The sequence below is a fragment of the Perognathus longimembris genome, chromosome 1 (assembly GCF_023159225.1).
Source record: "Perognathus longimembris pacificus isolate PPM17 chromosome 1, ASM2315922v1, whole genome shotgun sequence".
NCBI lineage: Eukaryota > Metazoa > Chordata > Mammalia > Rodentia > Heteromyidae > Perognathus > Perognathus longimembris.
Genome location: NC_063161.1, coordinates 72,884,880 through 72,900,237, shown reverse-complemented (window position 1 = coordinate 72,900,237; position 15,358 = coordinate 72,884,880). Strand labels below are relative to the sequence as shown.

The window sequence follows — 15,358 nt, the reverse complement described above, 5'->3', positions numbered from 1 at the left end:
TCCCACCAACGATGGAGAAGGGTTCCTCTTTCCCTGCACCCTCTCCAGCATTGGTTGTTGCCTGAGTTCAGAGTATAGCTGAGCCAGGCTCTTGATGTGTGACCCAGGGCTGGCTCTTTTAACTTGTGATTCTTCTGCTTCCCAAGAGCTGGGATTACAAGTGTGTGCCACCATGCCAAAGACAAGATTTGAGAAGCAGAGTCCAGCCAAAGAGACTCTATTTCTAAATTGGTCTCCAGCCAGATGGTGGAGGCTCATGCCTGTAATCCCAGCTACTCAGGAGGCTGACATCTGAGGATCATGGTTTGAAGCCAGCCTGGGCAGAAAAGTCTGTGAGACTCTTATTTACCTCCACTAAACTACTCCCCCTAAAAGCTGGAAGCAGAGCTATGGCTCAAGTGGTAGAGTGCTAACCTTAAGCAAAAGCAGCTTAGGAATAGCACCCAAGCTCTGAGTTTCAAGAAAAACTGCAGCAGTAGCTGGGCACTGTGGCTAACATCTATAATCGTAGCTACTCAGGGGCTGAGATGAAAGGAAGATTGTGGTTCAAAGCCAGCCTGGGCGGGAAAGTCTGAAGTGGAGATGGGAGCTCGAGTGGTGAAGCAGCAGGCTGAGCCTGGGCAAGACTCTGACTTCAGTCCTCAGTACTGCCACGAAAAACAAAACCCAGCAAGCATCTGTGCATTGTGTGCGGTGTGGAGTAATGACATCTACACAGCGCACACGGTAAACATTTGCTGACATACACTGCATATCACCAGGCTGTGAACAGAAATGCACACCAGCCCCCACCACAGATTTGGGGTGTGAACCCAGCCAGGTCCCAGCTGAGGACCCCAGGAGAGGCGCTGGGGCTGACCAAGGACAGAAGTCAAGCACCCAACAACTTCCTGAGGGGCTGTGGCTTGTGGCATGCCCAGCCCACCCCGACCCACAGCTGGGCACCCCACTTCCTGCTGCACAAAACCCGTGGCCTCCACACTACAGCTGGGGGGGGGGGGTCGGAATTCTGCCTTTGTTAATTAACTAATTAATTCTGGTTAAAAGGAGGAAGAACAGTTTGCAAAGTTAGTTTCACGTCTGCCTGGCACCTGGGCACGCATGCTTGTGCCCTGCAGCTCTCTCCTGGACTGGCTGGGTAAAGCAGTGCCCTCCAGGATTTGCTAACAGTAGGACTAGCAGGGGAGCTCTGCTATCTCTAGCCTGAGGCTGGGAAATGCCACATGGGTGTGGGTGTGGCAGAACCTGCCTGAAGTCCCAGAGATGCCAGGGAGGAGGCTGGTGGCTCCCAGCTGATAGCCAGAACTCATCTCAAAAAGCCCATGGAAACCGAAAGGACTTGGGGCGGAGGCCAAGGCATGGGCGCCATTTCAGCGCTAGAAGAAGAAAGGGATGGGAAGGTGTTAGCGGTAGAGTGCTTGCCTAGCATACATGAGGCCCTGGGTTCAATTGCTCAGCACCACATACACAGAAAAAGCCAGAAGTGGCGCTGTGGCTCAAGTTGTAGAGTGCTAGCCTTGAGCAAAAGAAGCTCAGGGACAGCGCCCAGGCCCTGAGTTGAAGCCCCAGGCTTGGCAAAGAAAAAAAACAAAAACACCTCAATCCTAAAATTCAGTTTCCTGAGACCTGAGAAGCAGGGATTACAGGCATGTGCTACTGGCATTTAGCAACACCCACTTCCTCCTTTCTCCCTTGGGAAACAGCTGTGAGCTGAGCTTGGGAGTGAATTCCAGAGACTTCCACCCTGGATACCTCTGCACTATCAGCAAGCCTGTGGTCCCCTCCTCCCTACCCCAATTCCCTGACCCCCAACACTGCTGCTGTGTGGCCCTCAGGGAATTCTGGGAGCTTTGAAGCTGGGCTCTTTCTGGGCCCCAGGCCAGCCAGTCACAGAAAGCTCAGCATAGAGAGGAGAAAAATGTCCTGACAGCACAGTTCCGCTCCAGAGGTCACCTCCTCTCCACCCCAGCAGCCTGGGAGAAACTGAGCCAGAGGCCTCCAGGGGGGAGGGGGAGTGAATCACTCCTACTTTCTGACTTGGCTGTGTTGTGGTGGGAAGGGAGATGTGACAGTTGAAGGAAAGAATGAAAATCCTCAGGGAAAGCCACAGAGTCACTTCAGGGAGTTGAAGTTAGTGGGACACCTGTGGTCTCCTCTGTAATCCCAGCTACTCAGGAGGCTGAGACCTGAGGAAGGAGATTCAAAGCCAGCTGAGGCAGAAAAGTTAGGGTGAGTCCATTTCCAATTAGTCATCAAATGCCAGCTGGAGGTCAGTAGTAGAGTACACAGGCAGTGAACAAGAAAATGGAACAAGAGTGTAAGCCCCCAAATTCAAACCCTGGTACTGACCACACATACACATCACACACCCACACACCCCAAATCACCAACAAGAAATTCTTATCACCAGGCTTTGGTGGCTCAGGCCTATAATCTCAGCTACTCAGGAGGTTGAGATCTGAGGATTTCGGTTCAAAGCCAGCACAGGCAGGAAAGTTCTTGGGACTCTAACCTCCAATTAGCCACTAGAAAACCAGAAGTGGCTCAAGTGGTAGAGCACTAGCCTTGAGCTGAACAGGGCCCAGGCCCAGAGTTCCAGACCCACAGCCAACAAAATAAATAATAATTGTTTTATTTTTTTAAATTAATTAACTAATTAATTTATTTATTTTGGCCAGTCCTGGGGCTTTTGGACTCAGGGCCTGAGCACTGTCCCTGGCTTCTTTTTGCTCAAGGCTAGCACTCTGCCACTTGAGCCACAGCACCCCTTCGGGCCATTTTCTGGTATATGTGGTACTGGGGAATTGAACCCAGGGCCTCATGTATAGGAGGCAAGCTCTCTTGCCACTAGGCCATAACCCCAGCCCCAATAATTGTTTTAATTATAATTATAATCTTATCATTAGGCAAACAGCGTCACAGTTTGAGTCCTCTGAGGTTCCCGCCTGTCTACAGAGCAACGGAGGCAGGCCTCGCGCCGGGCCGGCCGCTGGGGCACAGGCCTACTGTGTGCAGGGCAGCAGCCCGCCCCGAGCTCCGGGCTCCGCCCAGAGCCCCTCTGTCCGCCCCGGGCAGGGGACACAAACAAGCACCCCGAAGTTACACCGCAGGACGCCGGTGCAGTCGGCGACCGGACAGAACTTTATACTAGGCTGGGTTCGAATCCGGCTTCCCCAGCTTACGCCCTACACGGCGCTGCCCAGGCTTCCCGGGAAGGGGACCCGCCCGCTCCCGCCATCCTCCCGCCATCCTCCCGCCTTCCTCCCGCCGGGCGGGACTCCAGGTCTCCATAGCGACCGCCACCCCCCCCAATCCGGCCTCGCGCGTGCGCACGGAGAGGCCGACGCGCGGCTTCCGGTTGTGCCCGGCGGGCCCGGAGGCGGGGCCTGCGTAATGATGTCACGGGGCGTGGCTTCCGCAGGCGGGAAGAGGAGGCGCGGGAATGGAGGTCCAGAGCAGCGGCGCCGAGGAGCGCGAGGAGCCCGCACCAGGCCCCAGCAAGGCCCCGGGCAGCGCCGGCCACTACGAGCTGCCGTGGTGAGGGTCGGGCTACCGCCGCGGACGCCCTGAATGGCGGGCTGACCTCCGGGCCCTCCCGGCGGCGACCCTGCTCGCTCTCAAGCCGGGGGCCCCTCCAGGCTGGGACCCCGAAAAGGAGCGCGCCTGCCTTGTTAGAGCCCAGCTCCGAGCCGGGTCCAGAGGCTCATGCCGGCAGCCCCGGCTGCAGCGGCCTCTCGCTCACGGTTCTGGGTGGTGTGCAGCCTCGGAGGGCAGACAGCCCCCGAGCTCCCGGGGCGGGCCGCACCAGCCCCCATTTGGCGTACATTCTATTCGGTGCTCGTATGTCAGTTTTTGTTCCTGTTGTTGGGACACACAGGTTCTTGCCGGCTACCCCAGGCTGGTCTCGAACTTGTTACTCTAGCCGGTCTTGACCGCCGGTCCTCCAGCCTCTGTCCTTAGTGCTGGGATTACAGGCGTGCACCAGCAAGCCCGACGGCCATGTATAATGTGACAAGACGACTCAGATTGTCCTTTAGTGCTTTCTCTGGGGGTAGCGAGAGATGGGCGACTTTTTATGCCTTTTCTGCCACACAGGGTTGAAAAATACCGGCCAGTAAAGCTGAGCGAGATCGTGGGGAATGAGGACACGGTTAGCAGGCTGGAGGTGAGGGTGGTTCATGGCCATCTCAGGTCGTTATTTGGCTGTAACACATTCGAAGGCTGGTGAGGGTTGGGGGAGACTGGAAGCCACGGTGGGTAACTGGAGTTGCTGAAGGGACTGGCTACATGGAAGACAGTTCTGACTAGGTCTTGCTTCTGTAGAGATGGGAGCCAGGCAATAAATAGGTTTTTGTGGGCCATCAAGGAGGGCAGTACCTGGAATTGAACTCAGGATCTTGTGATTGCCAGCTAGGTACTCTACCACTTCAGTCTGTCCTCCCAGCCCTTTTTGGCTTTAGTTCTTTTAGGCAGAGTTTCCTTTTGCCCAGGCCAACCTGGACTGCAGTGCTTTTAACTCTGCCTCCTCCGCTAGGATTAGAGGCATGCACCACTGCGCCTAGTATGTTTGTTGAGATGGGGAGGGCTGCAAGAGAGGATGGCCTCCAGGCTCCTGACATGTGCAGTCTGAGGGAGGCATGGTGGGGCCGGTGTTAGTGGAGTGGGTTCAGGAACACGCTGAGGTGATGACTTCCAAGGCCACCCCTAGGGAATATGGCCAGGCTCGGGTGCTGGTGAGACTTGGTCATCCGCCCAGGTGGCTGGTTCTAATGGAGGTCTGCCCTCAGGTCTTTGCTCATGAGGGGAACGTGCCCAATATCATCATTGCTGTGAGTTCCCCCCCTCCCGCTGCACTCTGCACTCCTATCTCTACCTTGGCTGCACTAGTGGGTCATTCATTGCTGGATTGGGGTTGGGGTAGGGGAGGCCCGGGGATGGGGGCAGTGAGATGCTACAGCCTGAGCCAGGACAAGGAGCGCTCAGCACCCCCATTCCCAGGGCCCCCCCGGGACCGGCAAGACCACCAGCATCCTGTGCCTGGCCCGAGCACTGCTGGGCCCGGCCGTGAAGGACGCCGTGCTGGAGCTCAATGCCTCCAATGACAGGTGAGCCGCAGAAATGGAACAACACGGCTTGGAGGCCTGGCTTGGTGGGTAGAGTACCAGCCAATGAGTCAAAGCATCAGGTGCTTGAGTTCACGTCCCATTCTTGGACCTATAAAAGAGAGGAAGGGCTAGGAATATAACCTAGTGGCAAGAGAGCTTGCCTCGTATACATGAAGCCCTGGATTCAATTCCCCAGCACCACATATATAGAAAATAGCCAGAAGTGGCGCTGTGGCTCAAGTGACAGAGTGCTAGCCTTGAGCAAAGGAAGCTCAGGAACGGTGTTCAGGCCCCGAGTTCAAGGCCCAGGACTGGCTAAATAAATAAATAAAATTTAAAAAAATGAAAAAGAGAGGAAGAGGAAATTGTAAAATATACAGAACCCCAAAGTGTCTATTTTTAGCATCTTCCAGGTTGGGGTTTACTAGGGCTGTGTGTCTCCAGCCTCAGGAAATGAGCAGGTTTCAATTCTCAGCTGAGGTCAAGGAGAGCTGAAGACAAAAGGCCAGGAAAATGCGGTTTCACGTTGTCTTGCACACCTTTCAGTAGGCTGCAGCTTGGTGCCCGAGGGGCCGGTGTGCGAGAGGGTGCCCCACAGAGCAGGAAAGTCAAATGCCATGCACACCCTCAGCTGTGGCTGCAGTAAATGGTGAAGGATGGGCAGGGCATCGTGGTGAAGGCCTGTAATCCCAGTGCCACAGGAAGTGTGGATAGGAGGATGGAAGTCCAGGCTTGCCTGGACAAAAAGTAAGACCCTACTGGGACCGTGAGGAAAGCAAGAATGGCTTAGGCATGGGTCCAGTAGGAGAGAAGCTGAGAAAAGGACACTTGTTCACTGCCAGGGGCATCGACGTGGTGAGGAATAAAATCAAAATGTTCGCCCAGCAGAAGGTCACTCTCCCCAAGGGTCGCCACAAGATCATCATCCTGGATGAAGCCGACAGGTGCGCACCCACCTCCCCTCCCCTCTCCTCCCTTCTACCACCTCCCCCTTTCCCTCTTTTCCTTTCTCATTTGGGCTTTTTATTTGGTCCTGGGGCTTGAATTCAGGGCCTGGATGTTGTCCCTGAGCTTTTTAGCTCAAGGCTGGTACTCTTCTAATTAAGCCATATCTCCACTTTGGCTTTTTGGTGGTTGAATGAAGATAAGAGTCACAGGCTTTCTTTCAAACCAGGCTGGCTTTGAACCAAGATCCTCACATCTTAGCCTCCTAGTAGCTAGGATGACATGCGTGCGCCCCTGGCCCCTAGCCCTGCTTTTCTTTAATGTTTTGAGCTGTATTAATATATGCTTCTTTGAATATAGTTTTTATCTGTGTTTTGAGATTAGGATCTTCCTAAATGGTCCAGGCTAACCTCGAAACCCTTGAGTGTAAGCAGTCCTCTCACCTCAGCCTCCTGGCAGAGACCATGCCTGGCAACAGACACTTTTTGGGTTGTTTTTGAAGTGTTTTTTTCATTGTTCCACTGTATCTGTGTGGACATCTGCATGCACCTTCACCAGGTCACTGTAGCCTTAGTTGTGCTGCTGCGCTCTCTAGGACGGTGGATGTGTCCAGGGTGGTGGATGTGTCAAGGGGGACACTGGGTCATGTTGAGGGGGAGGTTTGTCCCAGAGCTCTGGCTCCAGGGGGTAAAGGTGGCCTGTGTTTGTCCCCAGCATGACGGATGGGGCCCAGCAGGCTTTGCGCAGGACCATGGAGATCTACTCCAAGACCACCCGCTTTGCCCTGGCCTGCAACGCCTCAGACAAAATCATAGGTGAGCAGGCGCCAGGCTACACAGGCTAATGGCTTCCCTGGGCCACTAGGGATGGGGAAGCGCAAAGGGGTTACTGGTTTGTCTAGAATCACACAGCGTACAAAGAGATGGTCTGGGAGGCCTCAGGTCTGTGAAGCCATGCAATGGGGGGCCGGGGGAAGGTGCATGGCGTCTCACACCTGGAGCCCAGCCGGGCTCTGGAGTTCTTGGCACACACTGTGCCTTGGCTCCGTCGGTGCCTGGGGTGCCCTGCTTTTGCACTCCGGCCTGTCCATCCATCCGGTGGGGCCCTCCTCGGTCTGCAGGGTCAGCCCTGTGCCCTGTCATGGCCGTCCGTTCCCGCCACAGACATTGGCACAGCCAGGGCATCGGGGCATCTTCTGTCCATCCTGGGCACCCCGCCCACTCCCTTCGGCCCCGCCTACCTCCCTGCTTAAACCATGCCCCTTACACCTCTGCGGGAGGGGGGATATTTTCCCTGAAACCACACCTCCTGTGACCTCACATCAGCTCCAGGTCTCAGTGGGAGTCCAGGCCTCCTCCACTGTCCTCCCCCCGCCCACTCCTGCCCCCCCCCCACTTTCCCCCTCTCCCCCACCCCCGCAGAGCCCATCCAGTCCCGGTGCGCGGTGCTGCGCTACACCAAGCTCACCGACGCCCAGGTGCTGGCACGGCTCCTGAGCGTCCTGGAGAAGGAAGGGGTGCCGCACACCGACGACGGCCTGGAGGCTATCGTCTTCACGGCCCAGGGGGACATGCGGCAGGTGCGGGCTGGACGGGGGTGGGCATCCTGCGGGAGGGAGGGGACGTGGCGGGACGGATGGGGCACCAGGCGGGGTGGGGACAGACCCGGATACTGTGCTGGGGCGGCAGGTGGCGCTCACGCTGCTCCCCCTTCAGGCGCTGAACAACCTGCAGTCCACCTTCTCCGGGTTCGGCTTTATCAACAGCGAGAACGTGTTCAAGGTGCGGAGCCGTGCATGGCGGGCCCTGTGACCCCGCACTCGGGAGTCTCCTGGGCTCCACAGTGAGGCAGCCACATGATGGCAGCCGTGTGCCTAGGAGCAGGAAGCCACGGTTCCCACTGCGGGCTGAGGGCAGAGTTGGGGTTTCCTGGTTAGAGCCTCGGGCAGTGAGAGCACCCCACACCAGAGCCACCGCTGGGCCTGCAGTCCCCGGCTCCCCAGGCTGCCCGAGCTGGCTGGCCATCGCCAGCTGCTTGGGGAGGGGGAGGTCCGCGGATCCCTGACACCAGATACCCCTGGGCCCCTCAGGTCTGCGACGAGCCCCACCCGCTGCTGGTGAAGGAGATGATCCAGCACTGCGTGGATGCCAACATCGATGAGGCGTACAAGGTCAGTGCCCAGCCACCACCCCGGCCCTTGGCTGTGTGCACAGCCGAGGCCCGGACTCCACATTTCTTGCCCATGGTCGCTGTAGAATGTAGGCCTGGACTTGGAGTTGGGGGTCTAATCACCTTCCCTCCTTCCTGAGGACGGAATGGCCTCAAGTCCCAGGGGCAATGCCAGGCCCGGGCTTGCCAGGCCTCCACAGGAGCCACTGGCAGGGCCAGCGCTAGTGCGTGATTTCCCCTGTGCCCTCCTGCTAGATCCTGGCGCACCTGTGGCACCTGGGCTACTCCCCCGAGGACATCATCGGCAACATCTTCCGAGTGTGTAAAACCTTCCCCATGGCGGAGTATCTCAAGCTGGAGTTCATCAAGGTTGGTGAGAGGGGGCGTGCCCACCCCACCCTGCCTGCACATGCTCAGCCTCCCCTTCCCACCACACCTATGTGTGCCCAGCCTCCCCTCCCCCTGTCTGCACGTGCCCAGCCTCCCCCTCTCTCTGCCTGGTGTTAGTGCTGGGCTTTGAACCGGGGTTTGCTAGGCCGGCCCTTGACCACAGGAGCCACCCAGTCCTCTTTTGCTTTTTGTGGATTCAGCCCAGACAAGGGCTGTCCTGGCCACGCCTCCCTGCGGTCGGGCTTCTGCACAGGGCTGTACTGCCATGCCCAGCCCCTGGTAGAAATGGAGGCCCCCTGCCAGCACATGTGAGGCCCTGAGATCAAACTTCAGTACAGAGCTGTCATCCTTTTTGTTGTTGTTTTTTCTCAGTTGTGGGGCTTGAACTCAGGTCCTTGAGCACTGTCCTGAGTTTTTTTGCTCAAGGCTGAGCCACAGCTCCACTTCCAGTTTCCTGGTGGTTAAATGGAGATAAAGAGTCTCATGGGGACTTTCCTGCCCAGGCTGGCTTTGAACCCTGATCCTTAGATCTCAGCCTCCTGAGTAGCTAGGATGACAGGCGTGAGCCACCAGCACTAGCTCAACAATTTTTCTTAGAGATTGGGTCTAACTTTTGCCCACACTGGCCTCAAACAGTGATCCTTCCAATCTCTGCCTCCTCAGCAGCCAGGATTTCAGCTGTGTGCTACCATTCCTGGTTCAGGTATATATTTTGTAGATATTCCAACCTAAACTTTTTATTTTATTTCCACATCAGAAGAGTAATGTGCCCATAGCGTAACAAGGTGCAGAGGAGGCACATGTCACGGAAGCGCATGAGAACCCAGTCATTAGCTCATGAACTGGAAAAGGATCCCTAGACTTTTTAAAAAATACTCTCTTTCAAAGAAATGCCATTTTATTTATTTATTTCTTTATTTATTTTTGCCAGTCCTGGGCCTTGGACTCAGGGCGTGAGCACTGTCCCTGGCTTCTTTTTGCTCTAGGCTAGCACTCTGCCACTTGAGTCACAGTGCCACTTCTGGCCATTTTCTGTATATGTGGTGCTGGGGAATCGAACCCAGGGCTTCAAGTATACGAGGCAAGCGCTCTTGCCATTAGGCCATATCCCCAGCCCAGAAATGCCATTTTAAAATACTGTTTTAGCTCTCATTTTCCAACTGGAATGGGAATTGTGGGTTTGTTTGCTTGCTTGCTTTTTTGCCAGTCTTGGGGCTTGAACTCAGGGCCTGGGCTCTGTCCCCTGAGCTTCTTTTGCTCAAGGCTAGCACTTAAGCCACAGCCCCACTTCCAGCTTTTTTCTCTGTATGTGGTACTGAGGGATGGAACCCAGGGCTTCATGCATACTAGGCAAGCACTCTACCACTAAGCCACATTCCCACTTGGTTGTATTTCTTTGGAGCAAAGCCTTAGTTCAGATGCCAGCCAGGATGGCTTACTGACACCCTTTGCTGTGGTCTGCTTCTCAGGAAATCGGGTACACGCACATGAAAGTGGCGGAGGGTGTGAACTCGCTCCTGCAGATGGCGGGGCTCCTGGCGAGACTGTGTCAGAAGACCATGGCCCCAGTGGCCAGTTAGGATGGAGAAGTCACAGGTCAATGAGAAGAGTCCTCCTCTAGCCAGGTGTCGTAGCACCTGCCTGTAATCCCAGCACTTGAGAGGTACAGGAAGGAGCCCAGGTCACAAGACCCTTTCTCAAACAAAGCAGAGTTTTTGTCCTAAGATGCTGGAGTCCCACGGTCCTGGGCATGGAGGGCCTCCAGCAATGGCTGCTGAGCAGCCTGAACCTCAGTGGGTGGCATCCACACAGACGCACACAGGCCTCGTCGTTGTCATAGCCTTTTACCCAATAAAGCTGTTTGCCCCACTGACTGCTTGTGGCTTTGCACATGAGGGAGGTGATGTAGGCCAGCACCATATGGCTCGGGATCAAGGTGTGAAGCCAGTCCTGGCAGTAAAGTCTCTGAGACTTACTCCCAATGAACCACCAAAACACTGGAAGTGGTGCTGTGGCTCGAGTGATAGAACACAAGTCTTGAGCGAACGAGCTCAGGGACAGTGCCCAGGCCCTGAGTGCAAGCCCTAGTATTGGCATAACACATACACACAGATACTTGTGGACCAGATGTAGCAGCACACATCTATAATCTCAGCTATCAGGAGGCTGAGGCTGGAGATGAGTTCTAGGGCAAAGACTTGAGGGTGTCCTTTTTCTTTTTGTTGGTTGTGGGGCTTGAACTCTGGGCCTGGGTGCTGTTCCTAGGCTCTTTAGCTCAAGGCTAGTGCTCTGCTACTTAAGCCACAGTGCCACTTCTGATTTTCTGGTGGTTAATTGGTGATAAAAGTCCCACGGAGGGCTGGGAATGTGGCTTAGCAGTAGAGTGCTTGCCTAGCATGCCTGAAGCCCTGGGTTCGATTCCTCAGCACCACATAAACAGAAAAAGTCAGAAGTGGCGCTGTGGCTCAAGAGATAGAGTGCTAGCCTTGAGCAGAAAGTAGCCAAGGACAGTGCTTACGCTGAGTCCCAAGCCCCAGGACTGGCAAAAGGAAAAAAAAAGTCACTGAGTTTCCTACCCAGGCTGGATTTGAAATGAGATCTTAAGATCTTAGCTGCCTAAGTAACTAGGATTACAGGTGTGATTCACCGGCGCCCAGCAAGGGTGTCACTTTCTAAGACACTTTGGGATGCCTCAGTGTTAGGTCTTTTCTGTGAGTTGGAATATCACCCCAAGGGGTAGCCGGGGAGGAAGCTGGCTGTTCTACAACATGGGGGTGGGGTGTACGTGGCCACCAATGCACCAGAGCCCAGCTCCAGGACAGGGTTTGGGGGCCAGAGGGGACACATGGGTGTTTCTTTCCTTCTTGGAGAGAATTAGGGTGTCCCAGGAAGAGAACTGGACTGGGGGGCCGAGGCCCCTCCTATCCCATGAGTGATTTGGAAGCAGACACAGAGCAACCCTCTGCAAGCTGCAGTTTATGGGAGATGCTGGGTGGGAAGCAGCCTTCCTCCCTTCTTACCCCTCGGCCTGGCCAGGCCTGGGCCCTGATGCCCAGTGCAATCCCCAGTGCCACCTGAACAGGACATCCAACCTGAATGGCTTCCTGACCAGCCCACGGAGCTCAGGTGGCACTTGCTAAGGAGGAGAGATGTTCTGAAAGTCCATTTAATTAACAATTCAGCCATGTGAATTAGCTGTACAAACTGACTCCCAGATCCAAAGCATGAAAGCAGACACAGTGGCTGTGGTAGTGCACCCCGTAATCCCAGCCACCGGGAGGCATAGATGGGAGAACCATGTTCCTCGATGAGCCGGGCAAAATAAAAGACGAGTGCCATGCTGCCAATGTTGTCGACGTGGACTGGAATGCTGCCCGGCCCTGCTTGTCCACGCCGCCCCAGAGCAGCAGGGGGAGGTGGAGGCATGGCTCGGGTTCCTCATCTCCCTGTGCCAGGTGAGCTCAGGTGTGTCCCGGAGGAGCCTGGCAGGGCCTGGAGGCAGCAAACCCCTGCCAGCTACTGGTCCTCCTGCTCCTTCAACGGAAAAGAGCAGGTTATGATCACGCTGGTGATCTCAGCTACTCAGGAAGCTGAGATCTGGGGATCGCAGTTCCAAGCCAGCCCAAGCAGGAAAGTCCAGGAGACTTATCTCCAATTCACCACCCCAAAGTCTAGAAGTGGAGCTGTGAACCAAGTGGTTGAGCGCCAGCCTTGAGGGCAAAAACTCAAAGACAGCGTCCAGGCCCAGACTTAAAGCCCCAGTGCTGGCATGCATGTGTGCACACACGCATGTGAGTGCTTTGCACCTGGCGTGTCCCCTCAGCAAGTGCTCCGCAGGGGGTTGTAGGAGCAGGTGAGTTGCTGCAGCCCCTCCCCGCAGTGCCTCTGCCTCCCTCCTTTCCTCTCCCATGTGGGGTCCCGTGTGTGCCCCCCTCTGCCCTACCTGCCTCTGCTCCCCTAGGCATTCACATAATCTGGCTCCTCATGGTCGCCTGGGCTTCCTGCTGGGGTCCCAGGCGGAGCCCCCCACGCCTGCCCTGCAGGGAGAGGCTGTCACACATGCGCACAGGCCGAGCCACCTCAGGGGATCCTGGGGCATCAGGCCTCATGTGGCAGCAGCCAGCTGGCTGGAGAGCATTCCCCCCACTCCCGGTGCCCACTTACCTACACCCCTCACTGACTCACGCCACCGGTGGATGGACGTGCAGTTCTGGTAGTCACTCTCCTCTCCATCAGCGGGACACAGCGAGGATGGGCGGCTGCCCGACCCCTCCCCGGCCTGCGTCCCCATGCGGGACCCCCCTGCAGTGGGGGGCCCGGGCTGGCAGACCAGCACGTTCTCATAGGAGTTGCCATCAGAGGAGCCGCCATCACCGCTGCCACCTGCCAGCCAAGAGGGCGGCACAAATCCTACAGGGCCCTGCCCCTGTCCTGGGCCCCCCTCCTGGCCCCACCCCTGACTCCGAGGTCATGTGCAAGGGCACTGGGGCTCCCCAAAGCTAGGTTCAATCCACAGACCCTGCACGGAGCCACCCTGTGCCTGTGTTCCCCTCAGTTTCCCTCCCCATAAAGCAAAGGTGTCAGAGGGCTCAGGGCCCTCACAACCTGTGCCCCCTGTGCCCCCTGGGAGCTGCCAGCCTCCAGGCATGAGGCACCCCATTCCCCTCTGCCCCGTTCCCCTCTGCCCATCCCCCATCCGTACCCTGCATCCACAGTGGTAGTGCACCCTGCCCTGCCCACCCATGTTCCTGATAATCCCCCCCATCAGCCATGCCACCCGCCTCACCTTCCCAGGACTTCTGCAAGCACCCCCAGTTGTAATCGTCCACCGCCACGAGGTTTCTGGACAAGAACACACGGCCCAGGTCACTGGGCAGGCCCATGCGGTGTGGGAGAAGTGGCAGGCAGTTGGCCCACCCCATAACACTTGGCACCCCGAAACATTTTTGTTGCTTGTCAGTCCCAGGGTTTGGCTGTCCCACCTTCTCCCCTCCCTGCTTCAGAGCTGACGACCAAAGTCAAAGCCTTTGTCTTGCTGGGCAAATGCTGCGCTAACCCCAACCCCAGTCCCAAGGTTTAGTCAGCAGCGGACTTGCTTGGCCAGTGCCTCCGTTTTAGCCAAGCCTCCAGCCTGGCTGCGGGTTAGTTATTTTGGAAATGGAGTCTCTTGGGTTTTTCTGACCATGATTCCCTGCGTCTCAGCCTCCTGAGTAGCTAGCTAAAATCAAAGATGACAGCCACTGGCACCAGGATGTCATCATTGTTGAGCCCCCCCCCCCCCGCAATAAAAGCCACGGTTGGCCTTGAACTAGAGATCCTACCGTCTCAGCTTCCTGGATGCTGAGACTACAGGCATGAAGCACCATGTCCTGCTTGTAACTTGTCTTTGGATGATATGGGACGAGTCACTTTCCCAAATGGCCCCTCTCCTGAGCAGGGACCCATCCTGGTCCCTGTGAGGTCAGGGTTGGGGTCCCGTGTTCCAGGAGCTGAGGCAGTGGTAGGGAGCTAGGAAGGGGACAGGGCAGGGCAAAGTCACTCACATGGAGAGAGCGCCCGGCTCCTGCTGGCTCCCTGGAGGATGTGGTGGCAGAAGTCAGCTCTGGGCTCCAACTCCCAGCTCAGGGATCCCGGGGACTGGGGGAGGGGCACCCCACCCTACCCCCACCACACACCTTTGCTGAAGTTCTGGTACCTGGAAGAGGAGCCAGGATCTAAAAGAGAGACCGAAGTTGTCCACCACCGACCTGCCACCTGCCACCTAGCTGGGGCCACAGCCCATGCAAGGGCCCTGCTGTGAGTCTGTGTGTGTATTTGTGTGCACGCACAAATGTGTGTACATGGGCCATGCCCTCTGTAGGTGTCGCTCACCTTCACAGCAGGAGAACTGCAGCTTGTCCTTCCTGTGGGACATGTGGGGTGTGGGCCGGAGCTGAGGGGACATAGTGGGGACCCCAGGCCCACAACCCCCGGCAGGACCCTGGATCCAGCCCTAGGGTTCTGGAACCTACCTGACTCAGCCCAGTAGGGAACCCCAGGACCCAGGTTTCCTCACTTCCTGTGGGACTCTGACCCCTAGGGGGCAGGATGGAGACCGTGCCTACCTGGGGGAGGCCACAGCGGCACCCATGTCCATCAGGGGCCCTGGCCATGGCTGCCTGACCACTGCAAAGATGAGGAGCATAGGTGGCTAGACCCCCAGGCCTGGCCTCAGGGCAAGGGAGCACAAGGGACCCCACTCCACCCCTGCGCCATCCTTGGGGGACTCACAGGAATAGTTCTGGGCCACCTCGAAGCTCTCACCATTTTCCTGCCTAGAAACAGGAGGGTGGGGGCTGTACTGAGCCAGGGCACAGGCCCACGGGGGCCGGAGAGGGGGGGAGGAAGGAGGAGGAGGCTCAGACCTGGGGGCTCCGGCCTCTGCTTCTGTCCTTGGGCCCCTCCACCCTGGGTGGCCACTCTTTATACAGGGCCTTGGGCTGGACCCCAGCTGCCAGCCACACCCATCCCCAGCAGAGCCCCAACCGTGGCCTGGAGTTTTAGCCACTTAGCCCTGTGCCCCATTAAGAGACTACCTTCCCCAGCATGCCTTTGCACCTAGGCGATGTGATAGGAGCCTGTGGTCAGATTTCAGGATCTACTCACAGCAGCAGCATCCACATACACCCTGCCTTTCTCATGCATGGAAGCTACCTCCACACTCAACTATTCACAAGAGCAGTGTTCAGGCTCCTCCTCTGGGCTAGAAT

At 56.8% G+C, this 15,358-nt stretch overlaps 2 protein-coding genes and 1 non-coding gene across 3 annotated transcripts; 1 reads left to right on the top strand and 2 right to left on the bottom strand.

Annotated features, from left to right (window-relative positions):
• The first annotated feature begins 3,412 nt into the window (after nucleotides 1–3,412).
• On the top strand, nucleotides 3,413–10,482 carry Rfc2 (replication factor C subunit 2). Its single transcript, XM_048369417.1, has 11 exons — nucleotides 3,413–3,537; nucleotides 4,096–4,165; nucleotides 4,788–4,829; nucleotides 4,999–5,105; nucleotides 5,948–6,049; nucleotides 6,765–6,865; nucleotides 7,472–7,629; nucleotides 7,766–7,831; nucleotides 8,140–8,220; nucleotides 8,475–8,588; nucleotides 10,079–10,482. The coding sequence occupies exons 1-11, from the start codon at nucleotides 3,443–3,445 to the stop codon at nucleotides 10,187–10,189; spliced, it is 1,047 nt and encodes a 348-aa protein (XP_048225374.1). The 5' UTR covers nucleotides 3,413–3,442; the 3' UTR covers nucleotides 10,190–10,482.
• Nucleotides 9,361–9,463, bottom strand: LOC125341807. The gene has a single exon (XR_007209084.1). It is a non-coding gene; the product is annotated as a small nucleolar RNA U13 (small nucleolar RNA).
• Nucleotides 10,483–11,436: 954 nt separating the features above from the next.
• On the bottom strand, nucleotides 11,437–13,849 carry Lat2 (linker for activation of T cells family member 2). Its single transcript, XM_048369382.1, has 4 exons — nucleotides 13,396–13,849; nucleotides 12,774–12,992; nucleotides 12,553–12,646; nucleotides 11,437–12,143 (listed from the first exon to the last, which is right to left on the bottom strand). Exons 1-3 carry the CDS (start codon nucleotides 13,529–13,531, stop codon nucleotides 12,567–12,569), a joined length of 435 nt encoding a protein of 144 aa, XP_048225339.1. The 5' UTR covers nucleotides 13,532–13,849; the 3' UTR covers nucleotides 11,437–12,143; nucleotides 12,553–12,566.
• Between the last annotated feature and the right edge of the window lie 1,509 nt (nucleotides 13,850–15,358).